The sequence below is a fragment of the Papio anubis genome, chromosome 7 (genome assembly GCF_008728515.1).
Source record: "Papio anubis isolate 15944 chromosome 7, Panubis1.0, whole genome shotgun sequence".
Classification (NCBI taxonomy): Eukaryota; Metazoa; Chordata; class Mammalia; order Primates; family Cercopithecidae; genus Papio; species Papio anubis.
In genome coordinates this window covers 37,472,260-37,494,837 of record NC_044982.1, presented here as the reverse complement: position 1 = coordinate 37,494,837, position 22,578 = coordinate 37,472,260, and the positions used below count along the sequence as shown (strand labels likewise).

At 43.1% G+C, this 22,578-nt stretch overlaps 2 protein-coding genes across 10 annotated transcripts in view; one reads left to right on the top strand and one right to left on the bottom strand.

Annotated features, from left to right (window-relative positions):
• The window catches only part of DCAF5 (DDB1 and CUL4 associated factor 5), a 108,396-nt gene extending 103,819 nt beyond the window's left edge, over window positions 1-4,577 (bottom strand). For 2 of the 6 annotated variants that reach the window (XM_017961272.3, XM_009211817.3), the window contains exon 1: window positions 4,324-4,424. Coding sequence is in view for 3 of the 6 variants with exons in the window: in XM_009211814.2 (XP_009210078.1) it covers window positions 4,145-4,358 (214 nt within the window). In the remaining 3 variants the exon portion in view is untranslated. Of the gene's footprint in view, window positions 1-3,803; window positions 4,047-4,144 lie in introns of those variants that run through there. The other 4 variants (XM_009211814.2, XM_003901967.3, XM_009211818.4 and 1 more) reach the window with 4 other exon arrangements.
• On the top strand, window positions 4,479-22,155 carry LOC103886336 (pistil-specific extensin-like protein). Of its 4 annotated transcripts, XM_017961274.3 has the most exons (4): window positions 4,479-4,966; window positions 15,428-15,495; window positions 16,660-16,781; window positions 21,806-22,155. In XM_017961274.3, exons 1-4 carry the CDS (start codon window positions 4,479-4,481, stop codon window positions 21,887-21,889), a joined length of 762 nt encoding a protein of 253 aa, XP_017816763.2. In that variant the 3' UTR covers window positions 21,890-22,155. The 4 variants fall into 4 exon arrangements, 3 of the variants coding, with proteins under 3 accessions (XP_017816763.2, XP_021797012.2, XP_009210077.2); XM_021941320.2 differs by lacking the exon at window positions 21,806-22,155 and having other exon boundaries at window positions 16,660-16,901; XM_009211813.4 differs by lacking the exon at window positions 21,806-22,155 and having other exon boundaries at window positions 16,633-16,901.
• The last annotated feature ends 423 nt before the right edge of the window (window positions 22,156-22,578 follow it).

Sequence of the window (22,578 nt, the reverse complement as noted above, 5' to 3'; positions counted from 1 at the left end):
GGCTGAGGCAGGAGAATTGCTTGAACTCAGGAGGCGGAGGTTGCAGTGAGCCAAGATCGTGCCACTGCACTCCAGCCTGGGCGACTGAGCAAGACTTCATCTCAAAAAGAAAAAAAAAAGTAATGTTCACTCAAAACCAAGTTCATAAAGCACCTTCACATATAACATTTCATTGACCATTCACTATCCCCATTCATCTACCAGTTTGAGGGCAATCGTTATCCTCATTTTACAGATGAGTAGTGAAGGGGCTTACCTAAATTCAAACACTTTGTGACTGGTGGAGCCTCCAACTCAAATCACATGACATCAAATCCCAAGCACTTTCCACACCACATTGCGCCTCCTCATTCCACATCAAAAAGTCACAAAACTATCCTGTCTGCCTAATCTGCACTGGTCTATTACCAATACTGTAAGAACAATTGTCTGTTATTAATGACACCACGTGTTACGAATACAAAAGAGAAACAAAACAAACTCAGTATTTTCTCTGACAGGCCTGGCACTCTGTTCAGCACCCAACCTATACCTTGACTAACATAGTTCTCACAAGCCCCTCAGGTAGGTGCCGATATTCGAACTGTATACCTCAGAAAACACATTCAGAGAGGCTTAGAAACTTGACTAAGGTCACAGAATAAACAAATGACACAGCGATGATGTTAGCCACACGTCTGCTATACCACACTGCCTAACACAGTATCACAGCGATGCCTTTTTCTGGTCATCAACAAGAAAAATCAACTACTTTTTAGGTTAAAATATCTTAACGTGTCAAATAACCATTTCTCCACTTGTTGCTGTCATAATTTCACTTCCAAGCACAGCACCTTTTCTTCTTCCTGATTTTCTCTGGTTTACTCAATATCTGCTGGCCTCACTGTGCCCTGGAACAGGGGATACTGTTGGAACAGAAAAGTGATGTATTATTAACTAATAGTACTTTACCCAGCCACAGGAATCATGCAAATTATTATTTCTGCTCTGGGTCTAAGTTAATTCTGTCAAGTAGTATGTGTCAGTTACCAGAAATGTGAGCCTGCCCAAACAATTATGAAATGAAAACAATGAACAATCTATCATTTTAATCACAGCTCTCTAAGGGCTTTCCAATCCAGACAAGACACAAGAACAACAAAATGCATAAAAGTAATCTCATTACCATCCCAGAGTCTGGCATCCCACCACATTACAACATTGGGGATACATAGCATTAGCCTCAGAATACTGTGCTCCCCCCGCTCAGGTGTTGACTGCTAATGAGAGACAAAGATAGATAAGAAAAAAAATATATAAACATGACACTAGTTTTAAACTTGGGAAAATTATCGAAGGACCTCCCAGAACAAAATGTAATTAGCTTTAACAAGTTAAGGTATATTAGGACTCCCAAAGGGGGCTTCCTTATCTGAAGCAAACAGGAGGAACTTTCTGTTAACACAGCTGTATACTCATAATGGAAGGTAAATAGCTAAAAAGGCTTTAAACAAAAACTCTATATCCAAGAAACAAACAGGAAAAGCTAGGTGTATCTTAGCCAAACTGGAGGAGCGGTGGAATAGCCTGCTGATAGGATTAAGAACAGGAACAGGAGTAGATAAAGAGGAAACAGGAAGAACTGAGCTAGAGGGAGTATGAGGGGAAGGAGGAGGAGCAAGGGGCAAAGAAGGCTGGAACCCAGGAAGTACTGATGGAGATGGGCACCACAAGCCTAGAAAAGTAAGGAAATAAATACCCAGAATCGAAAGGTCTGCCGGAGCCTCCCTTGTGGAAAGGACTCTCCTCTTTTACAAGCTAAAATTAAGATAAAGGAAGTGACCTGGCCAAGACTAGAGAAAATAGAGTTCATTTAAGATACAGGGGAGCGTCCTGCCCAAGGATAAAAGGAGTAATAACTGGTAGCGAATGGAGGGAACTTTTTAGTGCTTTTCAAAATGTAACTTCAAATAGATAAATTATATGGCAGGGAAATTATCTCAATAAATTTATTTTTAAAAAAGTTTGAGCTAGGCATGGTGGCTCACGCTTGTAATCTCAGCACTTTATGGGGTGAGACAGGAGAATTACTTGAGGCCAAGAGTTCAAGACTAGCCTGGGCAACATAAGGAGACTCCACCTTTACAAAAAAAAAAATTTAAAAATTAGCCGGGCATGATGGCACCTGCCTGTAGTCCCAGCTACTTGGGAGGCTGAGGTGGGAGGTTAGCTTGAGCCTGGAAGGTCAAGGCTGCAGTAAGCAGTGATAGCCTACTGCACTCCAGCCTGGGCAACAGAGTGAGACCCTGTCTCAAATAAATACATAAATAAAGGCGTGTCAAGCTGGGCAACCTGTGACTACTCACAATTCCGTTAACATGATTAGTTCAGTTGTCTCCAAAAGAGTACCCCCAAATTCCCTCACTCAGTAGGTAAAGTTTACTTATGTCTGGGAACTTCTCTGTTGGAATACATCAGGAGTTTTATGAATACATAAAAAACAGTAGCGGGGAAACTGGGAGCTAGGTCTTTAAAGAAGAAGTCTTCCCTCACTTTTGCTCTTGAAATTTATTTGATAAAATTTTACATAGTGGTGTGGGGGAAGGAAGCTTTCGTCTGAAAGATCAGATTTCTTCAGCAGATGATCTAGGGCCAAAATCTACCTAGTCAAAGAGAAAACGATCTGGGGTACAAAAGTCACGTCAGTTCTGGACAGACCCCAGAACGTTTATCATAAAATGATCACAGAAGATCTTTCTCTTTGCTACCCCCAAATTGGACTGTACGCCCCGTGTCACTTCAGACGGTTACTCGCGAAGACGGATGCTTTGCCATGATCCCAGAAGTTTCTGGCGAGCTGCTGACATAAATTAGAAAGCCACTCGGGGACCGACCTGGGTGAAGCTAAGCGCCACGTCCAGGGCTGGGCTCCCCCTTCATCCCTCCCAATATAGGAAAAGGGACAGAAGAGGGCAGCAGCCAAGCAGGAACGCCCAGTCAGTCGTCTTCATCCCCCTCCCCTGAGCCAGGTTTCGGGGAGCCGCCCCCTAGCCCTCACGTAGGCCCATTCCCACCCGCCCCTGCCCTGGGCCCGCGACCCCAGGGAGGAGGGGACAACGGCGGCGAGCGCCCCCACCGGCAGCAGGCGCACCTCCCCGGGGGCAGCTGTCGCCGCGGCCCGCGGGGCCCGGGCCTCCCCGGGAGCAATAGGCTATCGATTCAGCTGCCTGTCGCTAGGAGCCCCGGGAGAGCGAGGCCTACACCGCCCGGCCGGAGCCCCGGCCTCGATTTCGCCACTTTCCCCAAACCAGAGGGAGAGCCCGGGGGCAACCAGGCCGGTCTGGGCGACAGGGAGGAGAAGCAGAGACCACTTGCAACAGTGGCCGCGGGAAACAGGGTGCGGGGCGCCGGGCTCCCGCCAACAAGTCTCCCGGGGACCCCCCCTACCCCCTGCCTCACAAGTTGCGCATTCAAGTTCAGGCTGGTGCCCTTTAGCCTCCACAGCCCTCGCCACTCTCCAAACCGTATTAAAAACAAGACGCAGAAGAGGCCACAACCGAACGAAGGCGATGGTGCTGGGCCCCTAAGAGTGCCAAGGGGGGCGGCCCACCGCGGCCCTACCGTCGCCAGTCACCTCCCCTCTGCAGACCCCGCCAGCCCCCGGGTCGCAGCCCCCGGCCCCTCGGCGTCCGGGTCTGTCACCGCCCGCTTTCCAGCCCCAAGACCCCTTTTCCTTGACGCCGGCGACGGGAGCTGCAGCTCCCCCTTGCCTCCGGCGCTCCTCGGCCTCCTCCCCCTCCACATCCCCAAAATGCCCCCAGCACCTTTTAAAGTACGCGGAGGAAGAGTTTGCCGTCAAACTTTGTCGAGCGGTAACCTCGCCCCCCTCCCCGACCCACACTTTCGGGGCAGGCATCAGAAGAGATCACTTTGCACTTGGGATAAAGCGAATTAAGGAGCTGTCAACCATTTTAGGTCTTTTTTATAGAAGACATCCTCTCCTTCCCCTCCCCCTGCAATGGTTTTAATTTGACACCAAACCTTCCTACCGCAGAAGGGGGTTGAGAAAGGGAGGGGGTGGGGACAGAGGGCAGGAGGAGGGTGACGGGGGAGAGCGAGAGGGGGAGGCTGGGAGGGTGCGGGGAGGGGAAGGGGGTTGATTTACCTGAGACCAGCCACTGGCCTCCATTGTTGGAGAATTCAATGGCATTGACACAGCCGAAGTGGCCGAGGAGGTCCTTCTTGTAGAGGTTTCTGCAGCCCCGCAGGCGTCTCCTCTGAAAGTCCTGAGTGAGCAGGGGGTCCCCATGCAAGCCCCGCTGGGACAAGAAGCCCACCACTGACCTCATGCTGCCCCCCAGGCCAGTTCTCCTCTTCATGCTGGAACCGCCGCCGCCGCCGCTCGCGCCGCCGCCCCTCCCTCGGCCTCACGCGCGGCCGCCGCTCCCCCCACCCGGCCCTCCCCCCGCGCTGCGATCCGGATGGTTCTTTAACCAGCCATGGCAGGCAGAACGAGGTGTGCAGACACTCGGCGGCGTTCGCGGCTTCCTGACGGTCCCCTCCCTCTCCTTCCCCCCGAGGCTCCTCCCTCTGCTTCTCCGCCTCCTCCAGCAGCTGATCTTCAGCTGCTGCCGCGCTTCCGCGATGCGCGGCCCTTCCGCCGGCCGCGGGGCCCCGAGAACGCGGCGTCGGCGCCCCTCCCCCTTGCGGGGGGCTGGCCGGAAGAACGCGGGCTGCCGGCCGGGAGACCACGGGCCCCTGCTGCTTTCGCCGTTGAGCCGCTTCCCACGCGGGGATCCGGGTGGCGCCGGGCAGAGACACCGCTGCACCCCAGCGCCTCGCACTCCGCGGAGTTGAATGCGCGTAACAATCCGGGTGGCCGCTGGGCTTCGGCTCGCCCTCCTCCCGCGGGAATCCGCGGGCCGGCGGCTTCCCGGAGGCCAGCGCCCGTGCGAGTTCGGGAGAAATGCGGCTGGAGTGGGGGAAGGTGCGAATGGGGTCTCCGGTCCTCCTTCCTCTGCTGGCCTCTGCCTTGGGCAGTCCGGCCCTGCCCGAGGCGGGGGAACCGGGAGTTAGGGCTGCACACTTGGAGGAAGGTTGCCAGGGGGTTTTGTTCGCGCACCCGGCGCTTCCCCTCTCCCGGTAAATGTTTAACACCACCGCTCCTCCCCAAGTCCAGTTCTCTAACTCTCTCTTCCTCCGGTCCTTCAGTAGAAAAAGGCTAAATTGTTCCGTCTGGCAGATTAAAGAGTGGTACATGGGGGGAAAGAGAAAGGGAGAAAGGGATAAAGAAGTGGGAAGAAAATTGCCAAAACCGAGTTGTTGAAGTCCCGAGAAGCACGAGGTACTTCTCTCCGTTCCAGATAAATTTGCAGGACACAAGAAGCGTGATTTGAAGCTAACGATATATGTTATTAAATTGGGTGCGGTGAGCTCCTCTTAAAGGTCTCGAGTCGGGAGCGCTGAGGTTGGACAGCTGTTAACCAGCAGCTGCGCTCCAGGCCAGAAGTGGCTGCACTTCAGTAGGATGGGAGTCACCGCGTTGACCCTAGTGGGTGTTAAGTGCTTTGGAATTCTACCAGATACAGTTAAAAGTCCCCTTTTCGATGTATTATAGTACTTTTCCTGGAAGCTATCCTCTGTCATTAAGTGGTAATAAGCTACTGAAATAGGCACTTGTCAGTTCTGCCCTTTCAAGTTAGCAGGAATTACATCCTCTGGACCAGAGGTGGCACAGGAGCAGTTGAGTAGAATCATCATTGAACGATGGGCTGTACATCTCTGATCTGGGGAAGATGATAATAATTTTTTTTTAAAAAAAAGGATCGGCTGAACATGGAAGAGGTTTACCCGTCAAGCAAAATTAACTTCTACTTTTTGTTCAGTGACAATAAGATTAATCGTACTAATAACAAATATGCAAGTGTTTCATATAAAAGTACATATTCTAGCAAGCATTACTAAACAGAAACCAAATTCCATCAGAATTTGTGGAAAAGGGCAAAAAAATTTTTTAAAGAAAAATCAAATTCCTAAAATGTGAATTTTAACGGAATATTGTTCCCCTAAATAGGAAACTATGTAGGATGCCTTCTAATAATCCTTTATGTTTATTCATTATAATAACCACCTGAAAATTAGTAGCAGTATACCAGCTTTGTTAAAGATGTATAGCACCAAACATCCTTTTGTCATAGAAATGTCAAAATGTGTAATTAATCATTTATTTTTGTGACGATGTGAGTCTGCCCCACTCTGCTATAAGTTCTCCGGGAGCAGGGACTACGTCTGCTCAAGAGTGTATGCCTGGAGCCAGCACTTGCTGGCACTAGTGGCCACTTTAATACTTGCTGAATTCGTGAATGAACTTAGGGAGTGGGAAAGAGTTTGGAGGGAAAGGTCATGCTTTCAGGTTTGGATATGTTGAGTTTGACTTGTTTCATTCCAGTGGGAGCCACTCGTTCCAAGGCCAGTTTCCCTGCTCACTGTTCCTTTGCTTGGCATCCTCAGTCCACACATTCAAAACCCTCTCTGACTTCTTCCAGTTAATAGGCCATCATTTATACCTACACTAGTTGCCTGGGGTGGGGGAGATTTGTTTGAAGTGGCCTTTACTGTGGCAGTATATAATACGTACCCTCCTCTGCCTTCTTAAGCACATACCCCCTTCTCTACAGTTTTTACTGAATTCCTGCAAAAATTGTCCCATTTACCTCAGCATAAAAATAGACCAGTGTCTGGTCACATGCCAGCCCAAATCTAGGACTTTGCTGGAAACTTCCTTAACTGTTGGGTGACTAACCGTGACAGAAAGGTAGGACCACCTAGTCTGTTTATATCCTACTGCTAGTCTGGCCAGCTTTTTATAAGCCTGAGTGAAATATCTTCCTGTTCCTATAATTAGAGTTGTCGGATGAAATGGAGGATACCCAGTTTGGTGTGAATTTCAGATAAACAATGAATGTTTAAGTATACCCCATGAAATATTTGAGATATACTAATTATTGTTTATTTGAAACTTGAATTGGGCATCCTGAATTTTTTATTTGCTCAATCTGGCCACCTACTTATAACCAACTTCAAAAGATGAAACTCCATGATATCAATTTGCTTTTATTAAGAATTTAACATAGTCCCTTATGTCATTTATTGCAAACTAATAATATTGTACATAACTACATACCACAAACTTTTTTTTTCCACCACACCTGTAACAAAACTGCAATACCACAAACATTTAATCATCTTTGATGACCACATGAGCTTTGTCTTTTTCATATAGGCATTTATTGTGAAAAGGCCAGCGTACTTAGCTTTAAAATAGCAAATGAAATTACTTCTGAGTAAATTGAACCACTGCAGAGAATGTGTGAAGGAAGAGGGAGAAGAGTGAAAAACTCATAATTTTCTTACCTAAACCCAGAAATTTATGTGTATTAATGTTCATGCTCAGGAAGCCTTGAAACAGTGATTTGGAAATTCATTCTGGAAAAACAAAGATATGGAAATTGCTTAACCCAAGAACTCTTAATTGCTTCACCATGGGTTGAATACTGGTCAAATGTAGAATTCCCAGAAATGTATTTACTCTTTGACTTCTATTTTGTTTGACTCCAATATTGCTGAAGAAAGAGTAAGGAATCTTTAAAAACTGACTGAATGCTAAGGAAATGCTCAAACATTAGAAACTGTGTTTTTAATATTTAGAAACAGGGTGTGGCTCTGTCACCCAGGCTGGAGTGCAGTGGTATGATCTTTGCTCAGTGCAGCCTTGACCTCCCAGGCTCCAGTGATTCTCCTACCTCAGCCTCCTGAGTAGCTGGAACTACAGGCTCACACCGCCACACTCAGCTAATTTCTGTATTTTTTGTAGCTGGGGTTTCTCCATGTTGCCCAGGCTGCTCTCAAACTCCTGGGCTCAAATGATCCTCCAGCCTTCACTTACCAAAGTACGGGGATTATAGGCATGAGCCACCTAGCCTGGCTGTTTTTTTGTTTGTTTTGTTTTTTTTAACTGAGAAAATACTAAGCCCTTCTGAAACTTTTATTAAATTTTAGCATATTAAGTACTACATATGGACACTAATATGCTCAGAAATTTTTTATTCAAAATATTTTCAACTTTAAAATAACTTCATAATACGAGATGTTAATTCATGCAGAGATCAATGCCTCAAATATACATATAATTTAACTGTAACATTTATTTTTAACTTTTTAAAGACACAGTCTCTCTGTTGCCTAGACTGGAGTACAGTGGTGCAATCATAGCTCACAGCAGCATGGAACTCCTGGACTCAAGTGATCCTCCCACCTCAGCCTCCTGAGTAGTTGGGACTACACGTTTATGCCACCATGCCTGGCTAATTTTTTTAAAAATGTTTTACCATTTTGTCGCCCAGGCTGATCTTGAACTCCTGGCTTCAAGCTATCCTCCTTGTCCTCCCAAAGTGCTGTGACTACAGGCATGAGCCACCTCGGCCTGCCAACATTTAAATTTTAAAAGGTAAATTATTTATTGATCATCTCAAATAGACAACGGTCACTTTTAATGTTGGGGAGAAAAGAAACTGATGTACTTAAATTCGTATTCTTCCAACAAGATCCATAGGACATATATCTTTTTATTTTTTAATAACTTTATTGAGATACAATTGACATAAAATTCATGCTTTTAAAGTGTACAATTCAGTGGTTGTTAATGTATGCACAAAGTGGTATAACCATGACCATCTAATTCCAGAACATTTCACCGCTCCAAAAAAGAAACCCCATATACATTAGCAGTCGCTCACCATTCCTCCCTCCCCTCAGCTGCTGACAACCTCTAATCTAATTGCTATCTTGATGGATTTGCCTATTCTGCTTTTCTTTTTTTTTTTTTTTTTGAGACAGAGTCTGGCTCTGTAGCCCAGGCTGGAGTGCAGTGGCATGCTCTCAGCTCAGTGCAACCTCCACCTCCCAGGTTCAAGCAATTCTCCTGCCTCAGCCTCCCCAGTAGCTGGGATTACAGGCGTGCACTGACACCCAGCTAATTTTTTTATATTTTTGGTAGAAATGGGGTTTCACCACATTGGTTAGGGTGGTCTCAAACTCCTGACCTCAAGTGATCTACTTGCCTCAGCCTCCCAAAGTGCTGGGATTACAGGCATGGGCCACCACGCCTGGCATATTCTGCATATTTCATAGGAATGAAATCATACAATATATGTGGTCTTTGTATCTGGCTTCTTTCACTTAGCATAATATTTTCTTTTTTTTTTTTTTTTTTTTAGAAGGGGGTCTCCCCCTTTTTCCCGGGCTTGGGTGCAGTGGCCGGATCTCAGCCCACTGCAAGCTCCACCTCCCGGGTTTACGCCATTCTCCTGCCTCAGCCTCCTGAGTAGCTGAGACTACAGGTGCCCACCACCTCGCCCAGCTAGTTTTTTTTTCTTTTTTTGTATTTTTTAGTAGAGATGGGGTTTCACCATGTTAGCCAGGATGGTCTGGATCTCCTGACCTTGTGATCCGCCCATCTTGGCCTCCCAAAGTGCTGGGATTACAGGTTTGAGCCACTGCGCCCAGCCTGCATAATATTTTCAAGGTACTCCATTATTTTTTTTTTTTTTTTTTTGAGACGGAGTCTCGCTCTCTCCCCCTGGCTGGAGTGCAGTGGCATGATCTCCGCTCAATGCAAGCTCCGCCTCCCAGGTTCCTGCCATTCTCCTGCCTCAGCCTCCCAAGTAGCTGGGACTACAGGCACCCGCCACTGCGCCCGGCTAATTTTTTGTATTTTTAGTAGAGGTGGGGTTTCACCGTGGTCTCGATCTCCTGACCTTGTGATCCGCCCGCCTCGGCCTCCCGAAGTGCTGGGATTACAGGCGTGAGCCACCGCGCCCGGCCTCCATTATTTTTTTACACCAAATAGTATTCCACTATATGGATATACCACATTTTGTTTTATCTGTTCATTAGTTGATGGGCTTTTGGGCTGCTTCCAATTTTTGGCTATTATGAATAATAATACAACTATTAATGTGTGTACAACTTTTTTGTGGGCATATGTTTTTATTTCTCTTGGGTATTTTATGTAGTAGGACAATTTTGGGGTTATATGGTAACTTTATGTTTAACTTTGTGAGGAAGTGCCAAACTATTTTGCATATCAGCTGACCATTTTACATTCCACAGGTTGTATGAGGGTTCTAATTTTTTTTTTTTTTTTGAGACAGAGTCTCACCCTGTTGCCCAGGCTAGAGTGCAGTGGTGCAATCTTGGCTCACTGCAACCTCCACCTCCTGGGTTCAAGCAATCCTCCTGCCTCAGCCTCCTGAGTGGCTGGGATTACAGGTGCACGCCACTGCGTCCAGCTAATTTTTGTATTTTTAGTGGAGACGGGGTTTCACCATGTCCGTCAGGCTGGTCTTGAACTCCTGACCTTGTGATCCCCTTGCTTCAGCCTCTCAAAGTGTTGGGAGTATAGGCGTGAGCTACCATGCCTGGCCTAGGGTTCCAGTGTTTTTACATTGTTGCCAATTATTGTTATTGTCCAACTTTTTAAATTATAACCATACTAGTAGGTGAAGTAGTTTCTTATTATTGTTTTGATTTGCAATTCCCTGATGTCTATTGATGTTGAGCATCTTTTCTCATGCTTATTGGCCATTTGTTTTTGTTTGTTTGTTTGAGTCAGAGTCTCACTGTGTCACCCAGGCTGGAGTGCAGTGGTGCAATCTCGGCTCGCTGCAACCTCCATCTCCTGGGTTCAAGAGATTCTTGTGCTTCAGCCTCCCAAGTAGTTGGAATTACAGGTGTGTTCCACCACACTCGGCTATTTTTTATATTTTTAGTAGAGATGGGGTTTCACTATATTGCCCAGGCTGGTTTTGAACTCTTAAGCTCAAGTGATCCACTTGCCTTGGCTTCCCAGAGTGCTGGATTACAGGTGTGAGCCACCAAGCCCAGCCTTATTGCCATTTGTGTATCTTTTTTGGAGAAATGTCTCTTTAGACCTTTTGTCCACGTTAAAAATTGAATTGTCTTTTTATTGCTGAGTTGTAAGAGTTTTTTACATATTCTAGATGTAAGTCCTTTATCAGATAATTGATTTGCAAATACTTTTTTCCCATTCTTTGGGTTGTCTTTTCACTTTGTTGATTGTATTCATTGAAGCACAAAAGTTTTCAATTTTGATGAGCTCCAGTTATCTGTTGTTTTATTTTGTCACTTGTGCTTGTGGTATCATATGCCTAATCCATGGTCAATTTTTTAAAGAAGAAACCACTGCCTAATCCAAGGTTACAAATACTTACTTCTATATTTCTTCTATGAGTTTTATACTTTTTAGCTCTTACAGTTATGTCTATGATCCAGTTAATTTTGTATATGGTGTGAGGTAGAGGTCCAACTTCATTATTTTGCATGTGGACACCCAGCCATCCCAGCACCACTTGTTTAGAAGATGATTCTTTACTCCATTGAACTGCTAAATGTATAGAAATACAACAAATTTTTGTATATCGATCTTGTACCCTTAAACTTGCTTAACTCATTTATTAATTTTAATTTTTTTATGAATTCCTTAAATTTCCTATGTACTAGATCATGTCATCTGTTAATAGAAACAGTTTTACTTCATTTTCGATCTGGATGTCTTCTACTTCTTTTTCTTACCTAATTGGCTTGGCTAGAAACTCCAGCACAATGTTGGACAGAAGTATCAAGAGCAAACATCTTGCCTTGTTTCTGATATTAAGGAGAAAAGTTTTAGTCTTCTAGTTACCATTAAATATTATGTTAGCTTTTGATTTTACATAGATACCATTTATTAGGTTGCAGAAGTTTTCTTCAATCCCTATAGAATTTTTTTTATCATGCAAAGGTGTTGAATTTTGTCAAGTGTTTTTGTGTATTGAAATGAAATTATCATATGGTTTTATCCTTTATTCTATTAATATAGTATATTTTGTGGATTGATTTTCATATATTAATTTTTCATTCCTGAAATAACTCTATTTGATCATGGTGTATTATCCTTTTTGTATGTTGCTGGATTCACTTTGCTAGTATTTTGTTGAGGACTTTTTGTGACTATATTTATAAGGAATTTTGGTCTATAGTGTCTGTTTCTTGTGATGTCTTTGTGTGGTTTTGGTATTAGGGTAATACTGGCCTCATAGAATGAGTTGGGAAGTCCATCCTCTATTTTTTGCATGAGTTCGTGAAGGATTAATGTTAATTCTTTTTAAAACATGGTAAAATTCACAAAGGAAACTATCTGCCCTGGGCTTTTGTTTGTGGGAAAGTTTTTGACTGTTGATTCAATCTCTTGTTATACTTCTGTTCAGATTTTTTATTTCTTTTTATTCTGTTTTGGTAGTTCGTGTGTTTCTAGGAATTTGTCCGTTTTATCCAGATTATCTAATTTGTTATCATGTTCACAGTGTTCCCTTATAATTCCTTTTATTTCTGTAAGGTTAGTGGTGGTGTCACCTCTTTTATTCTTAATTTTAGTAATTTGAGTCTTCTGTCTTTTCTTGGTCAGTCTAGCTAAAGGTTTGTCAATTTTGTAGATATTTTGAAAGAACTTACTTTTGGTTTTATTGATTCTATTGTTTTTCTCTATTTCATTTGTTTCTGCTCTGGCCTTCACTATTTCCTTCCTCCTGCTTGCTTTGGTTTTAGTCTTCTTTCTCTAATTACTTAAATTGGAATATTATGTTTATCCTAGAGTGGTATAACCATGTAAAATATCTTCAAACATGAAGGAGAAATACTTTCCCAGGCAAACAAAAGCTGAGGGATTTCATCAACACCAGACCTATCCTACAAGAAATGCTAAAGGGGGCTGGGTGTGGTGGCTCATCCTGTAATCCCAGCACTTTGGGAGGCCAAGGTGGGCAGATTGCCTGAGGTCAGCAGTTGGAGACCAGCCTGGCCAACGTGGTGAAACCCCATTTCTACTAAAATTGCAAAAATTAGCTGGGCATGATGGCAGGCACCTGTAATCCCAGGTATTCAGGAGGCTGAGGTAGGAGAATTGCTTGAACCCAGGAGATGGAGGTTGCAGTGAGCTGAGATCATGCCACTGCATTCCAGCCTGGGCGATAGAGCAAGATTCAGTCTCAAACAAACAAACAAACAAAAATAAAAACCAAAGAAATTCTAAAGGAGTTACTTAACACAGAGAGAAAAGGATGATAATTAGCAACAAGTAATCACCTGAAGGTAGAAAACTCACTAGTAATGGTAAGTACACAGAAAAATACAGAGTATTTTAACACTGTAACTGTGTTGTATAAACTACCCTTATCCTAAGTACAAAGATTAAACAATGAACCAATAAAAATAATAACTACAATAACTTTTTGAGACATTCATAGTATAATAAGATATAAATAGAAACAACAAAAAGCTAAAAAACGGGGATGAAGTTAAGGCATAGAATTTTCAGTAGTTTTCTTTTTGCTTGTTTGCTTATGCAAACAGTGTTAAGTTGTTATCATGTTAAAATAATGGGTTATAAGATAGTATTTGCAAGCCTCATGGTAACCTCAAACCAAAAAACATGCAGTGCATACACACAAAAAATAAAAACAACTAGAAAGCAAATACCAAAATGGCAGGAGTATTTCCTTACTCATCAATGACAACTTTGAATGTAAATGGAGTAAACTTTCCAATCAAAAGACACAGAGTGGCTGAATGGATGAAAAAACAAGACCCATTGTTCTGTTGCCTACAAGAAACACACTTCACCTATAAAGATACACTAAGGGGATGGAAAAAGATATTCCATGCCAATAGAAACCAGAAAAGAGCAGGAGTAGCCAAACTTAGGCAAAATAGATTTCAAGACAAAAACTATAAGAAGAGACAAAGAAGGTCACTATATAATGACAAAGGGATTGATTCAGCTTGAGGATATAACAAATTTAAATATAGATGAACCCAACACTGGAGTGCCCAGATATATACATAAATATTATTAGAGCTAAAGAGGAGGAGGGAATACTTCCAAATTCATTCTACAGGGCCAGTATTGCCCTGATACCAACACCAGACAAAGACACATTAAAAAAGGAAAACTATAGAGCAGTATCACTGATGAATATTGATGCAAAAATTCTCAACAAAATACTAGCAAACTGAATTCAACAATACATTAGGAAGATCATTCATCATGACCAAGTGGGATTTATCCCTGGGATGCAAGGATGGGTTCACTTGAACCCAGGAGGCAGAGGTTGCAGTGAGCCAAGATCACGCACGCCACTGCACTCCAGCCTGGACAGCAGAGTGAGACTCAGTCTCAAAAACAAACAAAAAATAAAAATTAGCTGGACGTGGTGGCGCATGACTGTAATCCCAGCTACCTAAGAGGGTGAAGCAGGAGAACTGCTTGAACCCAGGAGGTATAAGTTGCAGTGAGCCAAGATCACGCCACTGCACTCCAGCTGTGTTATAGAGTGAGACTCTATCAAAATAAAATAAAATAAGATAAAATAAAATAAGATAAAATAAAATACTAAAAGAGTTAATACAAAAATTACATTGTTTATAACACAAAGGATAAATGGTTAAGGGGATGGATACCCCATTCTCCATTATGTGATTATTTCACATTGCATGCCTGTATCAAAAACATCTCATGTACCTTGTAAAAATATATATATACCTACTGTGTACCCACAAAAATTAAAAATGTAAAAAATAGGTGTTCATGGCCATTAATTTCTTCATAAGCACTGTTTTAACTGCATCCAAATAGTTTTTATATATTATGTGTTTGTTTTCACTCATCTCAAAGTATTTGCTAATCTTCCTTGTGATTTTTTTTTCCTTTGCCCTTTGGTTATTTAAGAGTGTATTGATTTTCTTGTTTGTGAACTTCTCACATTTCCTCTGTTGATGATTTCTAATTAGTTTTTAAAGCAGGCATTTTTCACAAGTCTTAAAGTACATTTCCAAGCTGTGAAGTAGTTGGATTCAGTTATTAAGGTCGGAAAGTTATTAATTACTAGAATTGTCTAATCATATTCCAACTTACTTTGCAAACATTTGGTTTCAGTTTGTCATGCATGTTTCTTCATGATGAATGAAGAAATCTACTTATCTTTTTGGAGTGAAAGTGGACAGAAATTCTCGATCAGGATTACACATTGGATGCTTATTCAATATTTACTTATACTATTCTATGCCAACCATCTGGATTTGGTATATTTGGAGTTTTCTTGTCAAAATCATCATGAGCCAGCTTTTAAAAATTGTATTTGTTTTATTTTAGAGATGGGATCTCACTATGTTGCCCAGGTTAGAGAGTACACTTGCTATTCACAGGCATGATGGCCATGCACTACAACCTTGAACTCCTGGGCTCCAAGCAATCCTCCTGCCTCAGCCTCCCAAGAAGCTAGGACTGCAGGAGCATACACTTTGCCCAGCTATTTTTATTTATTTTTAATTTTAGGACTCCACATATAACCCCTGGTGAACGGCACAAGGAACTGTTAAAAAAAGTATTGGTTATTGTACCAGGTATGTAGTCATTTACCAAAGATTTCTTTTCCAGATATGGTCCCATGGATATATAATATTTATTGAGCATCTTCTGTGTGTTAAACACTACTAAAATAATAAAATTGGGCAATGTCCCTCTCTAAAGTAAAATATGACCAAGTAGAAGTAGGAAGACTATGGTACTGAGATAAATTTGTACATAGGTAAATTTATATTTTATGGGTACAGAAAATATAAATATAAATTCTCAATCAAATATAAAGTCTCAATCAAGATTGAGACTTGCATTTCAGTTGTTGATAGAGAGGTGGTTGGTGAGGCCTCAGGCATGGATGAGAATATTCAGGGAAAATCTCAAGTGAAAAAAAAAAAGAGGGCCTAGGACTGAGCTTTCAGGGATGCTTAGGGTTGATGCTTGGGTATAGGAAGATAACTTACCAAGGAGTCAGAAGGAGTGACCAGAAGTATAAGAAAAAACTGAGAGAGCCTTGTGTCTCAGAAGCTGGGACAAATGAGCATTTCAAGAAAGAGGGAATGGTTGAGTGTGTCAGTTGTTGCTGACAAGTTAAATAAGATGACTGAAAAATATTGAATTTGTTATACAAAAATCTCACCAGTGAGATACCAGTGATATCAACCAAAGCTCCTTCAGGAGTGTGATAGGGCAGGACCCCCAGGGAGAGTTGGCTGAACAGTGAGTAGAAGGATAGGAAATTGAAGGGGGTGTAGGATCCAAGAAGGGTTTTGTTTAATAGAAGAAAATGAGACTATTTTAAAACCATTGAGAAGGACCTCATTCAGAGGGAAAAGTTGAAAATACATAGATGAAACCAAATCATATACACTTGGCCCTCCATATCCATGGGTTCCACATTTGTGTATTTAATCAACCGTGGATCAAAAATACTTGAAAGAAAAAAAAAAAAGGATGCTTTTATCTGTACTGAACATGTACAAAGTATTTTTTCTTGTCATTATTCCCTAAAAAACACAGTATTACAACTATTTACATAGCATTTGTATTATATTAGCTATTATAAATAATCTAAAAATGATTTAAAGTATGTAGGGAGATGTGTGTACATAATATACAAATACCATGCCATGCTATATAAGGGACTTATTTGAGGGGGTCTTGGAATTGGTCCCCCACAGATACTGAAGGATGACTGTCATCTACAGGGAGGAGTTCTGAGAAGACAAAGAAGATGGGATCTGAAGCACAGGAAAATAATTTGGCCCCAGTTAGGAGGAAGGTCAGCTCCCCCATTAAAACAGGAGGGAAGGAGAACAGAATGACTCAGGTAAAGGCATTAAGAACATGGGAGCCGGGCGTGGTGGCTCAGGCCTGTAATCCCAGCACTTTGGGAGGCCAAGGCAGGTGGATCACTTGAGGTCAGGAGTTCAAAACCAGCCTGGGCAACATGGGGAAACCCTGCCTCTACTGAAAACACAAAAAATTAGCTGGGTGTGGTGGCAGGTGCCTGTAGTCCCAGCTACTGAAGAGGCTGAGGCAGGAAAATCACTTGAACTTGGGAGGCAGAGATTGCAGTGAGCCGAGATGGCACCATTGCCCTCCAGCCTCGGTGACAGTGAGACTCCATCTCAAAACAAAAAATGAAACAAAAAACAGGAGGGAAGGAGGACAGGATGGGGCAGGTAATGGTAAGGTATTAAGAGCATGAGGCCTGCCATGTGATGGTTTCTATTTTGTCTGTGAAGAAGGAAGGCAAGGTACTCTATTGAGGGTGTGGGGTGAGAAGGGGGAACCACAGTTGGTGAGAGAAGGAAGGTTTGAATAAACAGTGAAAACTGGGGGAGTGAGGTGACCCAGCTTGGGTGATTTAAGGGCTCATTTGGATTTCCCTGGAACCAATCTGCCCTGTTCTATGTATGATTTAGAACAGTGCGCAAAACCAGGGTCATATAGAAAGCAGATAATTAGGTTCATTAGAGTTTGGGAGTTTCCAGGTGGATTAAATGGAAAAACAATTGAGGAACAATAGAATTTAGGGTCTTGGCAAAATAGTGAAATTATAGACCACAGAATCTAAGCTAGATCAGGGGAGAAAATAAGAAAGGAATAGAAAGAACTGATGAAGGTCAATGAATGAGGGTCCCAATGAGGTCAAAGGAAGTTTTAGGAGTAGTTAAATGTAGGGAAGGAAAAAATGTATTTCCCTCACCCATCCTAGGTTCGTGGCTGAGGCTCCTATAACAAAAGACAGATTAGCAAGAGAAAAACACACATAAGGAAATGAAGACAGTTAAACTGGTGTATTGTTTTGTTTTGTTTTGTTGTTTTTTTTTTTTTTTGAGATGGAGTCTCGCTTTGTCGCCCAGGCTGGAGTGCAGTGGCACCATCTTGGCTCACTGCAAGCTCCGCCTCCTAGGTTCACACCATTCTCCTGCCTCAGCCTCCCGAGTAGCTGGGACTACAGGCACGCACCACCACGCCCAGCTAATTTTGTGTATTTTTAGTAGAGACAGGGTTTCACCATGTTAGCCAGGATGGTCTCGATCTCCTGACCTCATGATCCGCCCACCTCGGCCTCCCAAAGTGCTGGGATTATAGGCGTGAGCCACCATGCCCGGCTAAACTGGTGTATTTTTATGCTAAATTTGATGAACAATAGTCACAGAGAAATATAATTGGAAAAAGGAAGTATTATTTAATGGTAATAAACTAGAACAGGACTTAGAAAGGCCTGTTTGTTCAGATTCTTCTCTCAGACCCTGTATCTTTGGAGATAAAAATGCTCCTTTCCTCCAGGTTAGGGTACCTTTCAATGAAGATCTTATGACCTGCCTTGAGGGATGGTCAGAAAATCCTTTCTAGGTTTTTATTTTTATTTTTATTTTTGAGACGGAGTCTAGCTCTGTCACCCAGGCTGGAGTGCAGTGGCGTGATCTCAGCTCACTGCAAGCTCCACCTCCCGGGTTCATGCCATTCTCCTGCCACAGCCTCCCGAGTAGCTGGGACTACAGGCACCTACCAGCACGCCCCGCTAATTTTTTTGTATTTTTAGTAGAGACGGGGCTTCACCGTGTTAGCCAGGATGGTCTTGATCTCCTTACCTCATGATCCACCCAACTTGGCCTCCCAAAGTGCTGGGACTACAGGCGTAAGCCACTGTGCCTGGCCCCTTTCTAGGTTTTAAGGCCTACTTGCCTCATGGGGAGAAGGGGTAGTAGGGGAGTGAGAGTGACTTTCCTGCTTCTGCCATTTTCTCAAACTCCTTCAGCTTAAAATATTCAATATGCCATGGTGCCATATTTTGGGGTAGTGCGTCCTGAACCCCATCACAGACAAGTTGGAGGGAGAGGAGTTTGTGGTCAAAGAAGATGCTTGAATTAGAGATTCTGGAAGTGGCATGGTTACAGATGATGACAAGGTCCAAGGATGATGAAAAGGTGTGGGCTGCTCAGGTGGAGTTAATAAGAAGGATGTTGAGGAGATCAAGGGAATGAGCCTCAAGGGCCTTGGTGGATGGATCATCCTTTTGATTGTTGAAGTCACCCAGGATAATGGCAGGGCTTGTGGTGGAGTGGAATCATAGGCCGCCGTCTTTGCCTGACTGAGCAGGGAGTTACAGGAAGGGCAGTAGATGAAAGCAATGAGATGAGGAAGAGAGAGGGGCAGGTGAGTGGCACAGACCTCAGAGAAGTTGGCTTTTCCTTTTAGAGTACAGAGAGAACAGTAGTCTGGAAATAGGAATGGGAAGCAAATGAATAACAACCCCACTACTGTTAAAGGAAAAACTTTTTTTAAGGTAAAATTATGACTCCCATTAAGATATAAAATGAAATGTGTTAAAAGTTTTAGTTAACTCATTATTAATGAGAGAACCAGTTAAATGTCCAAGGTGAATCCACATTGATAGATCAGGCATACAGAAATGAACTGGAAAATGTAGGTAAAACTGGCTTCATCTCACTGTAGGAGAGGCAAGTCAATTCAACTGCCACCGGACAGAATGTACTTGCATGTCTAAAGTTAAGAATTATCTTGCACTGCTGTCAGTTATTTACAATTTACAGAGTTGTACAATACCTCACAAGCAATAAAAGGGTAGAATCAGGTGCCTTGGAAAGGTGTGCTCTAAAGAATGTATAGTTTATCACTGGAAATACCAGTTACATTTTTGCTTATTCCAAATTTCCTTACACTTCTCATCTTTGAGGTATGTGCAAATTGAGAGCACAAAAAGCTACCATTTAGGTGAGCAAAAGGGAAAATATCTTTAAGAGAGCACCAGATTTTGATAAAGATAAGAAATTGGGGGAAATGCTTGAGAATGGCAGGGACTTTTGCAGGTTATGGATCATTAGTTCCAGAGAACACAGTGGAAGAATTTGGAAGGGGAAGGAAGGGAACGTAGGATGAGGCTGGGAGAGGAGTAATGTTGTAGGGAATATTATAGGCATAATAATTCATTCAGATGGCAGTTCTTGAGCCAGATGTGGTACACACCTGTAGCTCCAGCTACTAGGGAGGCTGAGGCAGGAGGACTGTGTGAGCCCAGGAGTTCAAGACTGCAATGCATTATAACCACACCTGTGAATAGTCATTGCATTTCAACCTGGGCAACGTAGTGAGACTTCATTGCTTTAAAAAAAGAAAAAAGAGGCTGGGTGCGGTGGCTTACGCCTGTAATCCTAGCACTTTGGGAGGCTGAGGTGGGTGGATCACTTGAGGTCAGGAGTTCGAGACCAGCCTGGCCAACGTGGTAAAACCACATCTCTACTAAAAATACAAAAATTAGCTGGGTGTGGTGGCACACACCTGTAATCCCAGCTACTCAGGAGGCTGAGGCAGGAAAATCACTTGCACCCGGGAGGCTGAGGTTGCAGTGAGCCAAGATTGTGCCACTACACTCCAGCCTGGGCGACAGAGCATGACTCTGTCTCAAAAAAAAAAAAAAAAAAAAAAAAAAAAACGAAAAGAAAAAAGAATGATGCTTCTCAATTGGGGAAGGATGTTGCCCCTCTTCCCCTCTCCTTTAAGGTTGTCAGATAAGGCATAAACCAACCGGTTACATTGGAATAAAGAAGTTTTTGGCCAGGTGCGGTGGTTCACACCTGTAATCCCAGCACTTTGGGAGGCCAGGGCAGGTGGATCGCCTGAGGTCAGGAGTTCAAGACCAGCCTGGCCAACATGGGAAAAACCCATCTCTACTAAAAATACAAAAATTAGCCCAGTGTGGTGGTGAGCACCTATAATCCCAACTACTTGGGAGGCTGAGACAGAGAGAATTGCTTAAAACCCAGGAGGCGGAGGTTGCAGTGAGCTGCGATCACGCCACTGCACTCTAGCCTGGGTAATAGAAGGTGAGACTCAGTCTCAATTAAAAAAAAAAAAAAAAAAAAAATTTTTTATAAATGTGTTCTGATTTTTTGTTTTCACTTTTTCATTTTGTTAAATCTGGCATTCCTAACCTAAGGGAACATTTGTCAGTGTCTGGAGACATTTTTGGTTGTCAAAACTGTAGAGGAGGGGGTGCTGTTACTGGCATCTAGTGGGTTGAGGCCTAAGATGCTACTAAATATCTTACAATGCACTGGAAAACTCCTCACAAGAAAAGATTCTCCAGCCCAAAGTGTACATAGTGCCCAGGCTGAGAAACCCTGCATTTGAATAATGATCTCTACATTATTGAATCACAAACTTTCCTTTAAATATTTTTCAACATGCACCCTAAGTTATTCATACATTAGAAGCATGTAATACAGTACTAATATGTTGTATACCTTTTAAAATGACAAAAATGTTTTAAAGTTAAAGGACAAAATGATGATGATGCCGAAATAAACACAGCATTTTAAAATATAACATTTTGTTTGTGATGGCCCTATCTTGCCCTACAAGCCAGGCCCTACTTTGGGAACAGGTGTCATCCATTGACTAGGGGTGGCAGGGCCCAGTGGTCTGCCTCTAACTAGTTTTCTTTGTCTGACACCTACTTTGAAGTCCATAGGTGTTTGTCAAGCCAAATACCTGTTTTCTGTGCTTCTCAAACTTGTGGAAGAGGCCTCAGGCACCTATCTCCTCAGGTTTCTGTAATCCAGGTATTCTTTGGCCCTGCTGAAGCCCTGGAGAGTCCTCTAGATCCAGCTGGAACTGGCCAGAACAGGCTTACTAAGGACTGTGTAGCCTTCAGTGTCAGAGGTTCATTTTCCTGGCCCCCAAAATCCTCCAGTGGCTGTCAGGGCAGTCAAACCCTGGCCTGACTGTCTCTCCAGCCTGGTACCATTTTACCCCACCCACACTCACTCTGCCCCCAGTACATTCTGAGGGCTCAGACCTAGCCTTCCTTCCTCTGTACAGAAAGCCTCTTCTCTACCCACCCAAACTGGGACACCATTGTATGGACCCCACCTGAAGTGTTCCAAAGAAGACCACCTGTACTGACTGTCAGATCTGAGAGAAGTGAACCGCTTTCCCACTGGAGGGTGATGCCACCTGGGCTGGTTCTGGTTAAAAGGCGGTGGCCTCGTGTTTGCTAGCAGTGTGGGGTCACATGGAACTGACAGAGAAAGACTCCTATGGCCATTTTGTTCCCCTTCCCTGCTAGTATGTGGCAAGAGAGCCCCTAGTATAAATGTAAGTGCATCTGCATGTGTGTTGGTGTATGTGTTTGTTGCATTATGTTTATTTTATTTACTTATCTATTTTTTAAGAGACAGAGTCTTGCTATGTTGCTCAGGCTGTTGCAGAACTCCTGGCCTCAAGTGATTCTTCCATCTCAGCCTCCTGAGTAGCTGGTATTACAGGTGCCAGCCACCCTGCCTGGCTATATTTTATACATATATTTATATTTATGTATATTATTTTATATACACATATATGTAATTGTATAGTATATATATTTGTGTGTGTGAATATATAGATAGATTTATGTGTGAAACATACACACACACACACACACACACACACACACATGTTTCCTTCTTGCCTGCGTGAAGAACCACCACCAGAGACTGGCAGACAGTGCTACAACATTGTATGTAAAATCATCCATATTCTAATTTTTATTTCTATGTTGATACATATATTTATGTTACCTGTTTCTTTACTTAAAATATACACATTTATGTATG

Excerpts from the sequence above, each read along its gene's own strand:
- LOC103886336 (XM_021941320.2), top strand. The coding sequence starts at position 4,479 with ATGGCAGGCAGAACGAGGTGTGCAGACACTCGGCGGCGTTCGCGGCTT. Across the intron at positions 4,967-15,427 it reads TGCGGCTGGAGTGGGGGAAG|GACTCCACATATAACCCCTG; the intron begins GTGCGAATGGGG and ends TTTTAATTTTAG. Across the intron at positions 15,496-16,659 it reads AGTATTGGTTATTGTACCAG|GGAGGAGTTCTGAGAAGACA; the intron begins GTATGTAGTCAT and ends TGTCATCTACAG.